The sequence below is a fragment of the Oncorhynchus clarkii genome, unplaced genomic scaffold (assembly GCF_045791955.1).
Source record: "Oncorhynchus clarkii lewisi isolate Uvic-CL-2024 unplaced genomic scaffold, UVic_Ocla_1.0 unplaced_contig_9792_pilon_pilon, whole genome shotgun sequence".
NCBI lineage: Eukaryota > Metazoa > Chordata > Actinopteri > Salmoniformes > Salmonidae > Oncorhynchus > Oncorhynchus clarkii.
In genome coordinates this window covers 130,684-146,334 of record NW_027257931.1, presented here as the reverse complement: position 1 = coordinate 146,334, position 15,651 = coordinate 130,684, and the positions used below count along the sequence as shown (strand labels likewise).

Below are 15,651 nucleotides of genomic sequence, written 5' to 3'. Positions count from 1 at the left end.
ACCTGGTGGTTTTAATTACATTCGAATCATTTCAGTCTACCTGGTGGTTTTAATTACATTAGAATCATTTCAGTCTACCTGGTGGTTTTAATTACATTCGAATCATTTCAGTCTACCTGGTGGTTTTAATTACATTAGAATCATTTCAGTCTACCTGGCTGTTTTAATTACATTAGAACCATTTCAATCTACCTGGCTGTTTTAATTACATTAGAATCCTTTCAGTCTACCTGGTGGTTTTAATTACATTAGAATCATTTCAGTCTACCTGGCTGTTTTAATTACATTAGAATCATTTCAGTCTACCTGGCTGTTTTAATTACATTAGAATCATTTCAGTCTACCTGGCTATTTTAATTACATTAGAATCATTTCAGTCTACCTGGTGGTTTTAATTACATTAGAATCATTTCAGTCTACCTGGTGGTTTTAATTACATTAGAATCATTTCAGTCTAACTGGCTGTTTTAATTACATAAGAATCATTTCAATCTACCTGGCTAGTTTAATTACATTATAATCATTTCAGTCTACCTGGTGGTTTTAATTACGTTAGAATCATTTCAGTCTACCTGGTGGTTTTAATTACATTCGGATCATTTCAGTCTACCTGATGGTTTTAATTACATTAGAATCATTTCAGTCTACCTGGCTGTTTTAATTACATAAGAATCATTTCAGTCTACCTGGCTATTTTAATTACATTAGAATCATTTCAGTCTACCTGGTGGTTTTAATTACATTAGAATCATTTCATTCTACATGGCTATTTTAATTACATTAGAATCATTTCATTCTACCTGGCTGTTTTAATTACATTATAATCATTTCTGTCTACCTGGCTGTTTTAATTACATTATATTCATTTCAGTCTACCTGGTGGTTTTAATTACATTAGAATCATTTCAGTCTACCTGGTGGTTTTAATTACATTATAATCATTTCAGTCTACCTGGTGGTTTTAATTACGTTAGAATCATTTCAGTCTACCTGGTGGTTTTAATTACATTCGGATCATTTCAGTCTACCTGATGGTTTTAATTACATTAGAATCATTTCAGTCTACCTGGCTGTTTTAATTACATAAGAATCATTTCAGTCTACCTGGCTATTTTAATTACATTAGAATCATTTCAGTCTACCTGGTGGTTTTAATTACATTAGAATCATTTCATTCTACATGGCTATTTTAATTACATTAGAATCATTTCATTCTACCTGGCTGTTTTAATTACATTATAATCATTTCTGTCTACCTGGCTGTTTTAATTACATTATATTCATTTCAGTCTACCTGGTGGTTTTAATTACATTAGAATCATTTCAGTCTATCTGGTGGTTTTAATTACATTAGAATAATTTCAGTCTACCTGGAGGTTTTAATTACATTAGAATCATTTCAGTCTACCTGGCTATTTGAGTTACATTAGAATAATTTCAATCAACCTTGTTGTTGTAGTTACATTAAGGACAACCTTCCCCGGGGTGGTTTGTGTACAAGGTCACTCCGATCGACATTCCTCCGTCACAAAGCTACAATACAATGTAATTTCCATCCTCATCTGATCCTACCCAGAATGCCCCTCTGGTCAGCAGTAATAGAATGACCTTTTCTCCCATTGCTCTTCAACCTTTCAACAACAACAATCCACCTTGATCTGTTTGTTCATTGTCCATATATAATACTCACTTCCATTGTCATCACTGTCATCCTCCAGTAGAACAAAGAAAACACAAGGATGAGAAAACACAAGGATGAGAAAACACAAGGATGAGAAAACACAAGGACCTCCTCTTCTCTCTCTCCACTCTCTCTTCCTGTCCTTGCTGACCGACAGGACAGTAATGTGGATAGGCCCAGGCTATTCCCCCATGGCTGCGGCACCTCCGCTTCTCTCTCTCCACTCTCTCCTCTGCTTTTTTCTCCACCCTCTCCTCAAACCTCTCTCTTCTTCCCTCTTCCTGTTCACAGGGGCTTTCTAATTTGGGCAGAAGTCCAGTCTTTCACGTCATCTCCCTCTCTGCCTGTTTGAACCTGAACACCTTCCCTCTCTGTTTGTCTGAACCTGAAAACTAACCCCGTCATTCATGTCATCTCCCTCTCCCTCTCTGTCTGACAAAGTTTTCAAATTTAGTATTTGAGTACTTTAAACTACATAATAGTGGGATGAAAGTAAACATGTAACTTCAATTACAACATCAGAAAACGGTTCTATTTTGACATCTGTAGTACCCTTTACAGACAGAATTCATGGTATGTTGCCTGTAAAAAAAACATTTTTAACCCAATTCATACAGTCCCAATTCAACCACATTCTTGCTGTGATAAGCCTTTTAAACAGTATCTAGTTTAGGCAGATCCTAAGGAACATTCTAAGACTAACATAATAAAACAATAGAAGGTAATATAGTGAGTTGAATGATGTTACTAGTCTGTTCAGCCTACAGGCGACCCAGCTGCACCATGCACATGACATCAAAAGTTATTGTGTTCATTAAACAGACAAGACACACTTACAGTAGGCTCCCCTGATCACAGTCAACCACATATATTTTACAGTAGGCTCCCCTGATCACAGTCAACCACATATAGTTTATAGTAGGCTCCCCTGATCACAGTCAACCACATATAGTTTATAGTAGGCTCCCCTGATCACAGTCAACCACATATAGTTTATAGTAGGCTCCCCTGATCACAGTCAACCACATATAGTTTACAGTAGGCTCCCCTGATCACAGTCAACCACATATATTTTATAGTAGGCTCCCCTGATCACAGTCAACCACATATAGTTTATAGTAGGCTCCCCTGATCACAGTCAACCACATATAGTTTATAGTAGGCTCCCCTGATCACAGTCAACCACATATAGTTTATAGTAGGCTCCCCTGATCACAGTCAACCACATATAGTTTACAGTAGGCTCCCCTGATCACAGTCAACCACATATAGTTTATAGTAGGCTCCCCTGATCACAGTCAACCACATATAGTTTATAGTAGGCTCCCCTGATCACAGTCAACCACATATATTTTACAGTAGGCTCCCCTGATCACAGTCAACCACATATAGTTTACAGTAGGCTCCCCTGATCACAGTCAACCACATATAGTTTATAGTAGGCTCCCCTGATCACAGTCAACCAAATATAGTTTATAGTAGGCTCCCCTGATCACAGTCAACCACATATAGTTTACAGTAGGCTCCCCTGATCACAGTCAACCACATATAGTTTATAGTAGGCTCCCCTGATCACAGTCAACCACATATAGTTTATAGTAGGCTCCCCTGATCACAGTCAACCACATATAGTTTATAGTAGGCTCCCCTGATCACAGTCAACCACATATATTTTACAGTAGGTTCCCCTGATCACAGTCAACCACATATAGTTTATAGTAGGCTCCCCTGATCACAGTCAACCACATATAGTTTACAGTAGGCTCCCCTGATCACAGTCAACCACATATAGTTTATAGTAGGCTAAGAAAATCATGAAATATAACAGAATAAAATACAAATAATATTTTCCCACACAATTTGCTTCACGGGCAACATGTGGATCCACTGTCATATAGAAAAGTTATATTTTGTAGCAGAGCCCAATGCAACCACATGCTTTTTTAACTGTGCCTCATATCTTTCCTACTCTAACTCTGCTTTGTGAGGGAACAGGCGTAGGGTCTTACATTGAGAGTGTCTTCATCTTGACACCCATGGAAAATAATAGCAATCTATATTTTCAAAAGCATGTGAGCCTGGTGTTCATATTTCACAACCTCAACAGGCTTTCCTATACTCAATGGACAACAACAGACCTACACTTGATTTATGCTACATTATAGCATGCTAAATGTTTCTGATCAGTGATTTATGCTACATTATAGCATGCTAAATGTTTCTGATCAGTGATTTATGCTACATTATAGCATGCTAAATGTTTCTGATCAGTGATTTAGGCTACATTATAGCATGCTAAATGTTTCTGATCAGTGATTTATGCTACATTATAGCATGCTAAATGTTTCTGATCAGTGATTTATGCTACATTATAGCATGCTAAATGTTTCTGATCAGTGATTTATGCTACATTATCGCATGCTAAATGTTTCTGATCAGTGATTTATGCTACATTATCGCATGCTAAATGTTTCTGATCAGTGATTTATGCTACATTATAGCATGGTAAATGTTTCTGATCAGTGATTTATGCTACATTATAGCATGCTAAATGTTTCTGATCAGTGATTTATGCTACATTATAGCATGCTAAATGTTTCTGATCAGTGATTTATGCTACATTATAGCATGCTAAATGTTTCTGATCAGTGATTTAGGCTACATTATAGCATGCTAAATGTTTCTGATCAGTGATTTATGCTACATTATAGCATGCTAAATGTTTCTGATCAGTGATTTATGCTACATTATAGCATGCTAAATGTTTCTGATCAGTGATTTATGCTACATTATCGCATGCTAAATGTTTCTGATCAGTGATTTATGCTACATTATCGCATGCTAAATGTTTCTGATCAGTGATTTATGCTACATTATAGCATGGTAAATGTTTCTGATCAGTGATTTATGCTACATTATAGCATGCTAAATGTTTCTGATCAGTGATTTATGCTACATTATAGCATGCTAAATGTTTCTGATCAGTGATTTATGCTACATTATCGCATGCTAAATGTTTCTGATCAGTGATTTATGCTACATTATAGCATGGTAAATGTTTCTGATCAGTGATTTATGCTACATTATAGCATGCTAAATGTTTCTGATCAGTGATTTATGCTACATTATAGCATGCTAAATGTTTCTGATCAGTGATTTAGGCTACATTATAGCATGCTAAATGTTTCTGATCAGTGATTTATGCTACATTATAGCATGCTAAACGCTATAGATGAACAAACAAATAGATGAGCTACCACCTCTACTTATTTGCCCAGCCAGAGAATTAACCAAATATACAGAGATTCAGTCAAACACCATCCCATTGATTGAGTAAGATGAGTCCCAGGCTTTTGGTAGGGAGTAGGCCTGGCTTACTAAGAGAGAGCGAGTGAGTCAGATGAGTCCCAGGCTTTTGATAGGGAGGAGGCCTGGTTTACTAAGAGAGAGCAATGTTTTGTTTGGTCAGGGTGTGATCTGAGTGGGCATTCTATGTTACATGTCTAGTTTGTCTATTTCTATGTTTGGCCTGATATGGTTCTCAATCAGAGGCAGGTGTTAGTTATTGTCTCTGATTGGGAACCATATTTAGGTAGCCTGTTTGGTGTTGGGTTTTATGGGTGATTGTTCCTGTCTCTGTGTTTGTACCAGATAGGGCTGTTTTGGGTTTTCACGTTTCTTGTTTTGTTAGTTTGTTCATGTGTAGAGTCTTTATTAAGAACCATGAATAGAAACCACGCTGCATTTTGGTCCGTCTCTCCTTCAAGTCAAGAAAACCGTTACAGAATCACCCACCACAACAGGACCAAGCGGCGTGGTAACGGGCAGCAGCAGGAGCAGCGAAATAAAGTCTTCTGGACTTGGGAAGAAATCCTCGACGGGAGAGGACTCTGGGAAAAACCAGGGGAGTGTCGCCGCCCCAAGGTGCAGCAGGAGAAGCGGCAGCAGGAGCAGCGCGAGGAGGAATGGACATGGGAGGACGAATTGGACGGAAAAGGACCCTGGGCACAGCCTGGAGAATATCGGCGCCCCAAAGAAAAGCTTGAGGCGGCGAAGGTAGAGAGGCGCTGGTATGAGGATTCAGCACGGCGGCGTGGATGGAAGCCCGAGAGTCAGCCCCAAAAAATTATTGGGAAGGGGCACACAGGAAGTGTGGCGAAGCCAGGTAGGAGAACTGCGCCAACTTCCTGTGCTTACCGGGGGGCGAGAGAGACCGGGCAGGCACCGTGTTATGCGGTGGAGCGCACGGTGTCCCCAGTGCGGGTGCATAGCCCGGTGCGGTACATAACAGCTCCGCGTATCGGCCGGGCAAGAGTGGGCATCGAGCCAAGTGCCATGAAGCCGGCTCTACGCATCTGGTCTCCAGTGCGTCTCCTTGGGCCGACTTACATGGCACCAGCCTTGCGCACGGTGTCCCCGGTTCGCCTGCATAGCCCAGTGCGGGCTATTCCACCTCGCCGCACTGGCAGGGCGACCGGGACCATTCAACCGGGTAAGGTTGGCCAGGCTCGGTGCTCAAGAGCTCCAGTGCGCCTGCACGGTCCGGTCTATCCGGTACCACCTCCACGCACCAGCCCTCCGGTGGCAGCCCCCCGCACCAGGCTGTCTCTCCGTCTCATCCTTACAGGTGCTCCCGCCTCTCCAGCGCTGCCGGAGTCTCCCGCCTCTCCGGCGCTGCTAGAGCCTTCCTCCTCTCCAGCGCAGCCGGAGTCTCCCGCCTGTTCGGCGCTGCCAGAGCTCCCGCCCCTCAGTCCAGAGGCGCCAGAGCCCCTCATTCCAGAGGCGCCAGAGCTCCTCAGTCCAGCGCTGCCAGAGCCTTCCCCTCCAGCGTTGCCGGAGCTTCCCGTCTGCCCAGCGCCATCTGAGCTACCCGTCTGCCCAGCGCCGCCTTAGCCACCTGTCTGCCCAGCGCCGCCTGAGCCACCCGTCTGCCCAGCGCCGCCAGTGCCGCCAGTCTGCCCAGCGCCGCCAGTGCCGCCAGTCTGCCCAGCGCCGCCAGTGCCGCCAGTCTGCCCAGCGCCGCCAGTGCCGCCAGTCTGCCCAGCGCCGCCAGTGCCACCAGTCTGACCAGCGCCGCCAGTGCCGCCAGTCTGCAAGGAGCCGCCAGTGCCTCCAGTCTGCAAGGTGCCGCCAGTGCCGCCAGTCTGCAAGGAGCGGCCATTGCCGCCAGTCTGCAAGGGGCCGCCAGTGCCGCCAGTCTGCAAGGAGCCGCCAGTGCCGCCAGTCTGCAAGGGGCCGCCAGTGCCGCCAGTCTGCAAGGGGCCGCCAGTGCCGCCAGTCTGCAAGGGGCCGCCAGTGCCGCCAGTCTGCAAGGGGCCGCCAGTGCCGCCAGTCTGCAAGGGACCGCCAGTTTGCAAGGGGCCGCCAGTGCCGCCAGTCTGCAAGGGGCCGCCAGTGCCGCCAGCCTACCAGGGGCCGCCAGTGCCGCCAGTCAGCCAGGGGCCGCCAGTGCCGCCAGTCAGCCAGGGGCCGCCAGTCAGCCAGGGGCCGCCAGTCAACCCAGAGGCGCCAGAGCCCCTCAGCCCAGAGGCGCCAGAGCCCCTCAGCCCAGAGGCGCCAGAGCCCCTCAGCCCAGAGGCGCCAGAGCCCCTCTGTCCCGAGCTGCCGCCCCTCTGTCCCGAGCTGCCGCCCCTCTGTCCCGAGCTGCCCCTCTGTCTAGTGGGGTCATTTAGTAGGGTCGCCGTGGTTAGGAGGCCACGGAAGCGGACAATGGGGCGGACTAAGACTATGGTGAAGTGGGGGCCACGTCCAGCACCAGAGCCGCCACCGCGGACAGATGCCCACCCAGACACTCCCCAATAGGTTCAGGTTTGGCGGCCGGAGTCCGCACCTTGGGGGGGAGGTACTGTCACACCATGACCATAGTTTGCTGTATGGTTCTATGTTTTGTTTGGTCAGGGTGTGATCTGAGTGGGCATTCTATGTTACATGTCTAGTTTGTCTATTTCTATGTTTGGCCTGATATGGTTCTCAATCAGAGGCAGGTGTTAGTCATTGTCTCTGATTGGGAACCATATTTAGGTAGCCTGTTTGGTGTTGGGTTTTGTGGGTGATTGTTCCTGTCTCTGTGTTTGCATCAGATAGGGCTGTTTTGGGTTTTCACGTTTCTTGTTTTGTTAGTTTGTTCATGTGTAGAGTCTTTATTAAAGAAGCATGAATAGAAACCACGCTGTATTTTGGTCCGCCTCTCCTTCAAGTCAAGAAAACCGTTACACTAAGAGAGAGCGAGTCAGTCAGATGAGTCCTAGGCTTTTGGTAGGGAGTAGGCCTGGCTTACTAAGAGAGAGCGAGTGAAGAGTAAAATTATCCACTTGTTAAGCTAAAGTGCAAAATGAGAACTAGACAAGATGATCATGACTAGCACGGACCTCAATTTAGCCAACATTTCCACAGCCAAATTGTAGACTAACAAATATCCAAACTGATTTTCAGTTAAAATACAAATCTATTCAGCTAAAATACATATCTGATTGATTTCTCAAGACTCCCTAAGCTTGTCTCAAAGTAGCACAAAAGGCTGCTGAAATATTTGAATACACACAGGTAGGCTATTGGTTCATGTGTTATAAATATTGGATGACTTTATTCAAACATTTCTGTCATTCAGTGATATTTATTCCCATAGTAATTTGTTATGAAGCCATCCAGATGTGGTTAGAAAACAGTGCATGTGGTGGGCTATGCAGATAGATGGGTGAAGTGACGTGCCTTGCAAAGTAAAGAACTGCCAGGAGGATAGTAGTAATGGGTGCTGCCTAGCAACCATCAAGAGCTTTAGAGTGTAGTGCATTTAGAACTGCCAGGAGGATAGTAGTAATGGGTGCTGCCTAGCAACCATCAAGAGCTTTAGAGTGTAGTGCATTTAGAACTGCCAGGAGGATAGTAGTACTGGGTGTTGCCTAGCAACAATCAAGAGCTTTAGAGTGTAGTGCATTTAGATCTGCCATGAGGAGAGTAGTACTGGGTGTTGCCTAGCAACAATCAAGAGCTTTAGAGTGTAGTGCATTTAGAACTGCCAGGATGATAGTAGTAATGGGTGCTGCCTAGCAACCATCAAGAGCTTTAGAGTATAGTGCATTTAGAACTGCCAGGAGGATAGTAGTAATGGGTGTTGCCTAGCAACCATCAAGAGCTTCAGAGCGTAGTGCATGCCAATGCTGCCTGAGCATTTCAGCTACATTTCACATTAAGCCATAGGCAGAAATGTATTTCAATCGTGACTAGGTCAGTTCGCAGACACGAAAGTTTCGGATTTGATACCGGCAACACCTTTCAGATATAAAGAAAAGGTAGAAAAAAGCTGGTGGGATGCTGTAGCTGGCAGAAAAACGGTTTGGTTTGAAAGGTTTATATGTCAGTGAGGCAGAAAGACACACAAGGTGGGCATTGACTGTTCTGTGTGCGTGTGTGTGTGTGTGTGTGTATGTGTGTGTGTATGTGTGTGTGTGTGTGTGTGTGTGTGTGTGTGTGTCTGTGTGTGTGTGTGTGTGTGTGTGTGTGTGTGTGTCTGTGTGTGTGTGTGTGTGTGTGTGTGTGCATGTGTGTCATGTCTGGATGGAGGCAATCTACAACCTGTCAATCACTGAGGGGAGGCCCGGGCTGGGAACCATCACATGTCACAACGATGACACGCACACACACACACACACGCATACACACACAGGCCTATTGTCAAAGCACACAAACTTCCAACTATATCCATACAGTGTAAATAGAAATAACAATATCAAATGGTTTTATTTTTCCTGTAGGAGGCAGGCAGCCCATCAGTTAAGAGTGTTGGGCTAGTAATCGAAAAGTTGATGGTTCTAACCCCTGAGCAGACTGGGTGAAAAATGTGTCGATGTGCCCATGAGCAAGGCACTTAAACCCTAATACTGATGTAAGTCGGTCTGGATAAGAGCATCTGCTTCAATGACTAAAATGCATTGAAAAATGATAAGGTCTGAATACAACTTGATTCTGCATGTACATGATTCTGCATGTACTTGATTCTGCATGTACTTGATTCTGCATTTACTTGATTCTGCATGTACTTGATTCTGCATGTACTTGATTCTGCATGTACTTGATTCTACTTCTACTTGATTCTAAATGTACTTGATTCTGCATGTACTTGATTATACTTCTACATGATGCTGCATGTTCTTGATTCAGCATGTACTTGATTCTACTTCTACTTGATTCTGCATGTACTTGATTCTGCATGTACTTGATTATACTTCTACTTGATTCTGCATGTACTTGATTCAACATGTACTTGATTCTACATGTACTTTGTATTTATTATGGATCCCCATTAGTTCCTGCCAAGGCAGCAGTTACTCTTCCTGGGGTTTATTATGGATCCCCATTTGTTCCTGTCAAGGCAGCAGCCACTCTTCCTGGGGTCCAGCAAAGTTAAGGCTCTTAGCAGGTTACTACTGGAATACATTTTTTAAAACATAACAATACATTCACAGATTTCACTACACACTGTGTGGCCCCAGACCCCTACTCATGCCAAGAATATAAGATATGCATATGGTTAGTAGATTTGGATGGAAAACACTCTGACGTTTCTAAAACTGTTTGAATCATGTCTGTGAGTATAACAGAACTTATGTAGCAGGCAAAACCCTGAGGATTTTTCCCCCCCTTCTCTGTTCATTATATTGTCTTTGCCTTTGGATATTTAATAGGAACATGTTTTCAGTTCCTACCGCTTCCACATGATGTCGGCAGTCTTTGGAATATGGTTGAGGTTATTCCTTTGTGTTATGAAGAAGTAGGCAAACTCGGAACTGGGGACACTTTTGTGAGTTGCTCAAGACGTAAAAAGCAGTGCTGGTTTCTTTTTGTTCCTGTATTGAATACAGATTGCCGGGTCTACAATTTGATCGCTTATTGATCGCTTATTAACGTAAACGTAAATACCTAACGTTGTATTAAAAAAGTAGTTTGAAATATTTTGGCAAAGTTTATAGGCAACTTTTGAAATATTTTGTAGTGACGTTGGGTTTTTGTAAGCTGTTATTTTCTGAATCAAACGCGCTTTATAAATGGATATTTTCGATATATATGGACGGAATTAATCGCAAAAAAGGACCAATTGTGATGTTTATGGGACATATTGGAGTGCCAACAAAAAAAGCTTGTCAAAGGTAATGCATGTTTTATATTTTATTTCAGTGTTTTGTGTAGCGCCTGCTATGCTAGCTCCTTTGTTTACTCCTAGTGCAGATGTTCCAGGCTATCAGATAATAGCTTCTTATGCTTTCGCCGAAAAGCATTTTTTAAATCTGACACGTTGGCTGGATTCACAACGAGTGTAGCTTTAATTGAGTATCTTACATCTGTGATTTAATGAACATTTGAATTTTATAGCATTTTATTTGAATCTGGCGCTCTGCATTTCCCCTGGCAATTGGCCAGTTGAGACGCTAGCGTCTCCCCTATCCATTAGAGGTTTTAAATAAAGGAAATACAAATCTGTGGTAGAACAGTCTGAAGCAGCCTTGTTATTTCCTGTACTCGTGCTCCTTGGTAGCTTTGTTTTTGACTTTGGGACCAAGATGTTTGAATGGGCCGGTCTCTCAGGAAACGTCAAGGTCTGGTGAGGGTGGGAGCTCCAGGATCTGATCCCGAGGTAGAAGTCACCGGAGAGGGAGACAGAACCGATGACGAAGACGCTTGACAATAGGTTCTGAAGATAAAGTAAGCTAGCCATTCAGCTTGACAATTGGCACTGAAGATAAAGCTAGCCATTCTGCTTGACAATAGGCACTGAAAATAAAGTAAACTAGCCATTCAGCTTGACAATAGGTACTGAAAATAAAGTAAGCTAGCTATTCAGCTTGACAATAGGTACTGAAAATAAAGTAAGCTAGCCATTCAGCTTGACAATAGGCACAGAAGATAAAGTAAGCTAGCTATTCAGCTTGACAATAGGTACTGAAAATAAAGTAAGCTAGCCATTCAGCTTAACAATAGGCACGGAAGATAAAGTAAGCTAGCCATTCAGTTAACAAAAGGTACTGAAAATAAAGTAAGCTAGCCATTCAGCTTGACAATAGGCACTGCAAATAAAGTAAGCTAATCATTCAGCTTGACAATAGGCACTGAAGATAAAGTAAGCTAGCTATTCAGCTTGACAATAGGTACTGAAGATAAAGTAAGCTAGCTATTCAGCTTGACAATAGGTACTGAAAATAAAGTAAGCTAGCCATTCAGCTTGACAATAGGCACTGAAAATAAAGTAAGCTAGCCATTCAGCTTGACAATAGGCACTGAAGATAAAGCTAGCCATTCTGCTTTATAGAGAATAATAATGCATGTGGCATGTATGCTTTATTAAGTCCTTATATAGGTACTAGGTACCTAACCCTTTATTAATTCTTTATATAAGTACAAGGTACCTAAACCTAACCCTTCATTAAATCCTTACATAGAGACTGGTGCATTTCACAAAATAGATGATATCATGAGGAGGGGAAATTATGTGGATATATTGAAGCAACATCTCAAGACATGAGTCAGGAAGTTAAAGCTTGGTCGCAGATGGGTCTTCCAAATGGACAATGACCCCAAGCATACTTCCAAAGTTGTGGTAAAATGGCTTAAAGACAACAAAGTCAAGGTATTGGAGTGGCCATCACAAAGCCCTGACCTCAATCCTATAGAACATTTGTTGGCAGAACTGAAAAAGTGTGTGCAAGCAAGGAGGCCTACAAACCTACCTCAGTTACACCAGCTCTGTCAGGAGGAATGGGCCAAAATTCACCCAACTTATTTTGGGAAGCTTGTGGAAGGCTACCTGAAATGTTTGACCCAAGTTAAACAATTTAAAGGCAATGCTATCAAATACTAATTGAGTGTATGTAATATTCAGACCCACTGGGAATGTGATGAAAGAAATAAAAGCTGAAATAAATAATTATCTCTACTATTATTCTGAGATTTCACATTCTTAAAATAAAGTGGCAATTCTAACTGACCTGAGACAGGGAATTTTTACTAGGATAAAATGTCGTGAATTGAGAAAAACTGAGTTTAAATTTAGTTGGCTAAGGTGTATTTAAACTTCCGACTTCAACTGTAGGTACTTGTGTAGGTACTTTCTTACCAGATAAGTTATAATATCTATGTTTATATTGATAAATGGACAAAGAAACCTTTATATGTAACAATGTCAAAATGGATGAAGACACTCCAAGTTTAGAGTCGCTAAAACTGGACACCATAAACACCATAAAACAACACATTCTTAGTCGAAATCTAATCTAAACCCTACGCAGGAATAAACAGATTTTCATATTCGTGTTGAAAAATAGATGGAGTTGGGGACAGTAAAGGTGTTGTATTCAATATATGGGCTTTCATGTGCTAAATGGAATGTTATTCATATCTGAGTGCACAGTGTTTTGGGGTTATTCTGCAGGAGTTGCTTCCTGTACCATGGGACCCCATTCCTTTTACCGAGAGCCGTTTGAGAAAATCTCAACAGACCTTGATACAATTACTGAACCTTCCTCTCTCCATCTTGTCTCTCGTGCCCCCCCTCTCGCCCCCTCTGGCACCGCTACAGACCTCACGGGGGAATAGCAGCGACTATTCAGAAGAAGATTTGGTCAGTCAGGCATCAAATGTAGGCCTCTTCTCACACATTCGCTGCCGTGGCGGCAGCGTCGAGGGACCTGTATTGTGCCTTTTCACACACTCCTCTCAGCGGACTCAGAAACCCTCAACCCGGGGAAGAGAGGAGGAGAGAGAGAGGAGATAGAGAGACAGAGAAAGAAAGAGAGAGAGAGGGAGACAGAGGGAGAGAAAAAAGAGACAGAGGGAGAGAGGGGGAGAGAGAGACAGAGAGGGAGAGAGAGAGAGAGAGAGAGAGAGAGAGAGAGAGAGAGACAGAGACAGAGACAGAGACAGAGAGGGAGAGAGACATAGAGAGACAGCTCCTGGGCTAAAGGAGTGTGACCTCTGGTGACCTCCAGTCTCTTTGCTTCAGGGGGTTTCAGCCTTTTTCCTAACTCCTGGACCGGGTTCTACCTCGGAAAGGAGACGAGATTTCTAGTGTTGACCCTCAATGGACACATGATGTTAATGGACAGGGGAAGTAGATTGGGGTTGAGGTGGAGTGGAAGGGGAAGGGAAAGGGGACTGGCATAGCGGTGGAGAGGGTGGAGTGGGACTGGGGTAGAGGTGGGTGGAGGGGGACTGGGGTAGAGGTGGGTGGAGTGGGACTGGGATTAGAGGTTGGTGGAGTGGGACTGGGACTGGGATAGAGGTGGGTGGGTGGAGTGGGACTGGGGTAGAGGTGGGTGGAGTGGGACTGGGGTAGAGGTGGGTGGAACGGGACTGGGGTAGAGGTGGGTGGAGGTGGACTGGAGTAGAGGTGGGTGGAGGTGGACTGGGGTAGAGGTGGGTGGGGTGGGACTGGGGTAGAGGTGGGTGGCGGTGGACTGGGGTAGAGGTGGGTGGAGGTGGACTGGGATAGAGGTGGGTGGAGGTGGACTGGGGTCGAGGTGGATGGAGTGGGACTGGGGTAGAGGTGGGTGGAGGTGGACTGGGGTAGAGGTGGGTGGAGGTGGACTGGGATAGAGGTGGGTGGAGGTGGACTGGGGTAGAAGTGGGTGGAGTGGGACTGGGGTAGAGGTTGGTGGAGTGGGACTGGGGTAGTTGTGGGGTGGGTAGAGATGGGGTGGGGCTGGTGCTGGGGCTGGGATAGAGGTTGATGGGGCTTGGATAGAGATGGGGTGGAGGCGGACTGAGGTAGAGGTTGGTGGAGTGGGTGGATGTTGAGAAAGGAAAGACATAAAAAAAATGTACCCTCTTTTTCTCCCCAATTTCTTGATTACGATCTTGTCTCATCGCTACAACTCACCAACGGGCGGTGAAGGTCAAGTCATGCGTCCTCTGAAACATGACCTGCCAAACCGCGCATCTTAAAATGGATTGGATCCCTTTTTTTTTTTTTTTTTTGCCTAAAATAACATACCCAGCCTGTACCTCAGGAACTAAAGCAAGGATGTGCATATTCTTGATACCATTTGAAACAAAACACTTTGAAGTTTGTGGAAATGTGAAATGAATGTAGGAGAGTATAACACAATAGATCTGGTAAAAGATAATACAAAGAAAAACCATGTGGTTTGTAAGATCATCTTTGAAACGTAAGAGAAAGGCCATAATGTATTATTCCAGCCCAGGCACAATTTTGATTTTGGCCACTAGATGGCATCAGTCTGTATGTGCAACGTTTTAGACTGATCCAATGAACCATTGCATTTCTGTTCAAACTGTTGTATCAAGACTGCCCAAATGTGCCTAATTGGTTTATTAATAAATTATCATGTTCATAACTGTGCACTCTCCTTAAACAATAGCATGGTTTTCTTTCACTGTAATAGCTACTGTACATGTGCAATAGATTAACTCTTAAGTTTTCTGCCAATATCAGATATGTCTATGTCCTGGGAAATGTTCTTGTTACTTACAACTTCATTAGCCTATGTTAGCTCAAACATCCCACCAATCCTGTAGAGATTAACACCCACCCAATTAACCTGGAAGCCTAACGCAACCTTCAGGGGTCCAGCCGCCCCCAGCGCGATGAGCCAAGTAAATCCCCCCAAAGCCGGGCCCTCCCCTAACCCCTGACACTGGGATCGAACCCCAGGCTGTAGTGACCCCGCAACACTGCCCCACTCGGGAGGCCCCAAGGACATGCATTTCTATTCATGGTTTTAGGGCAGGCAGTGTGTTGAAAGCTTTTTCTTCAGGATTGAAAGGTATAAAGGTGTAAAGCTCAGAGGATTTAACCTCCATCAGTATTTATCACAAACCCTCCTCTCCTTCCTTCTTTCTGTCCTTCTTTCCTTCCTTCCTGTACTGCAGCAGTTGGTTGCCATAGCCCTCAGACCCTAAGACCAGTCAATGCACTAACACAGCGATATGGCTGTATTCAATTCACTTTAACCGTTAATCAG

General features: G+C 44.0%; 1 protein-coding gene across 1 annotated transcript; it reads right to left on the bottom strand.

Annotated features, from left to right (window-relative positions):
- Window positions 1–13,745: 13,745 nt before the first annotated feature.
- Window positions 13,746–14,533, bottom strand: LOC139393696 (uncharacterized). Its single transcript, XM_071142040.1, has 2 exons — window positions 14,492–14,533; window positions 13,746–14,381 (listed from the first exon to the last, which is right to left on the bottom strand). The coding sequence occupies exons 1-2, from the start codon at window positions 14,531–14,533 to the stop codon at window positions 13,746–13,748; spliced, it is 678 nt and encodes a 225-aa protein (XP_070998141.1).
- Window positions 14,534–15,651: the final 1,118 nt, after the last annotated feature.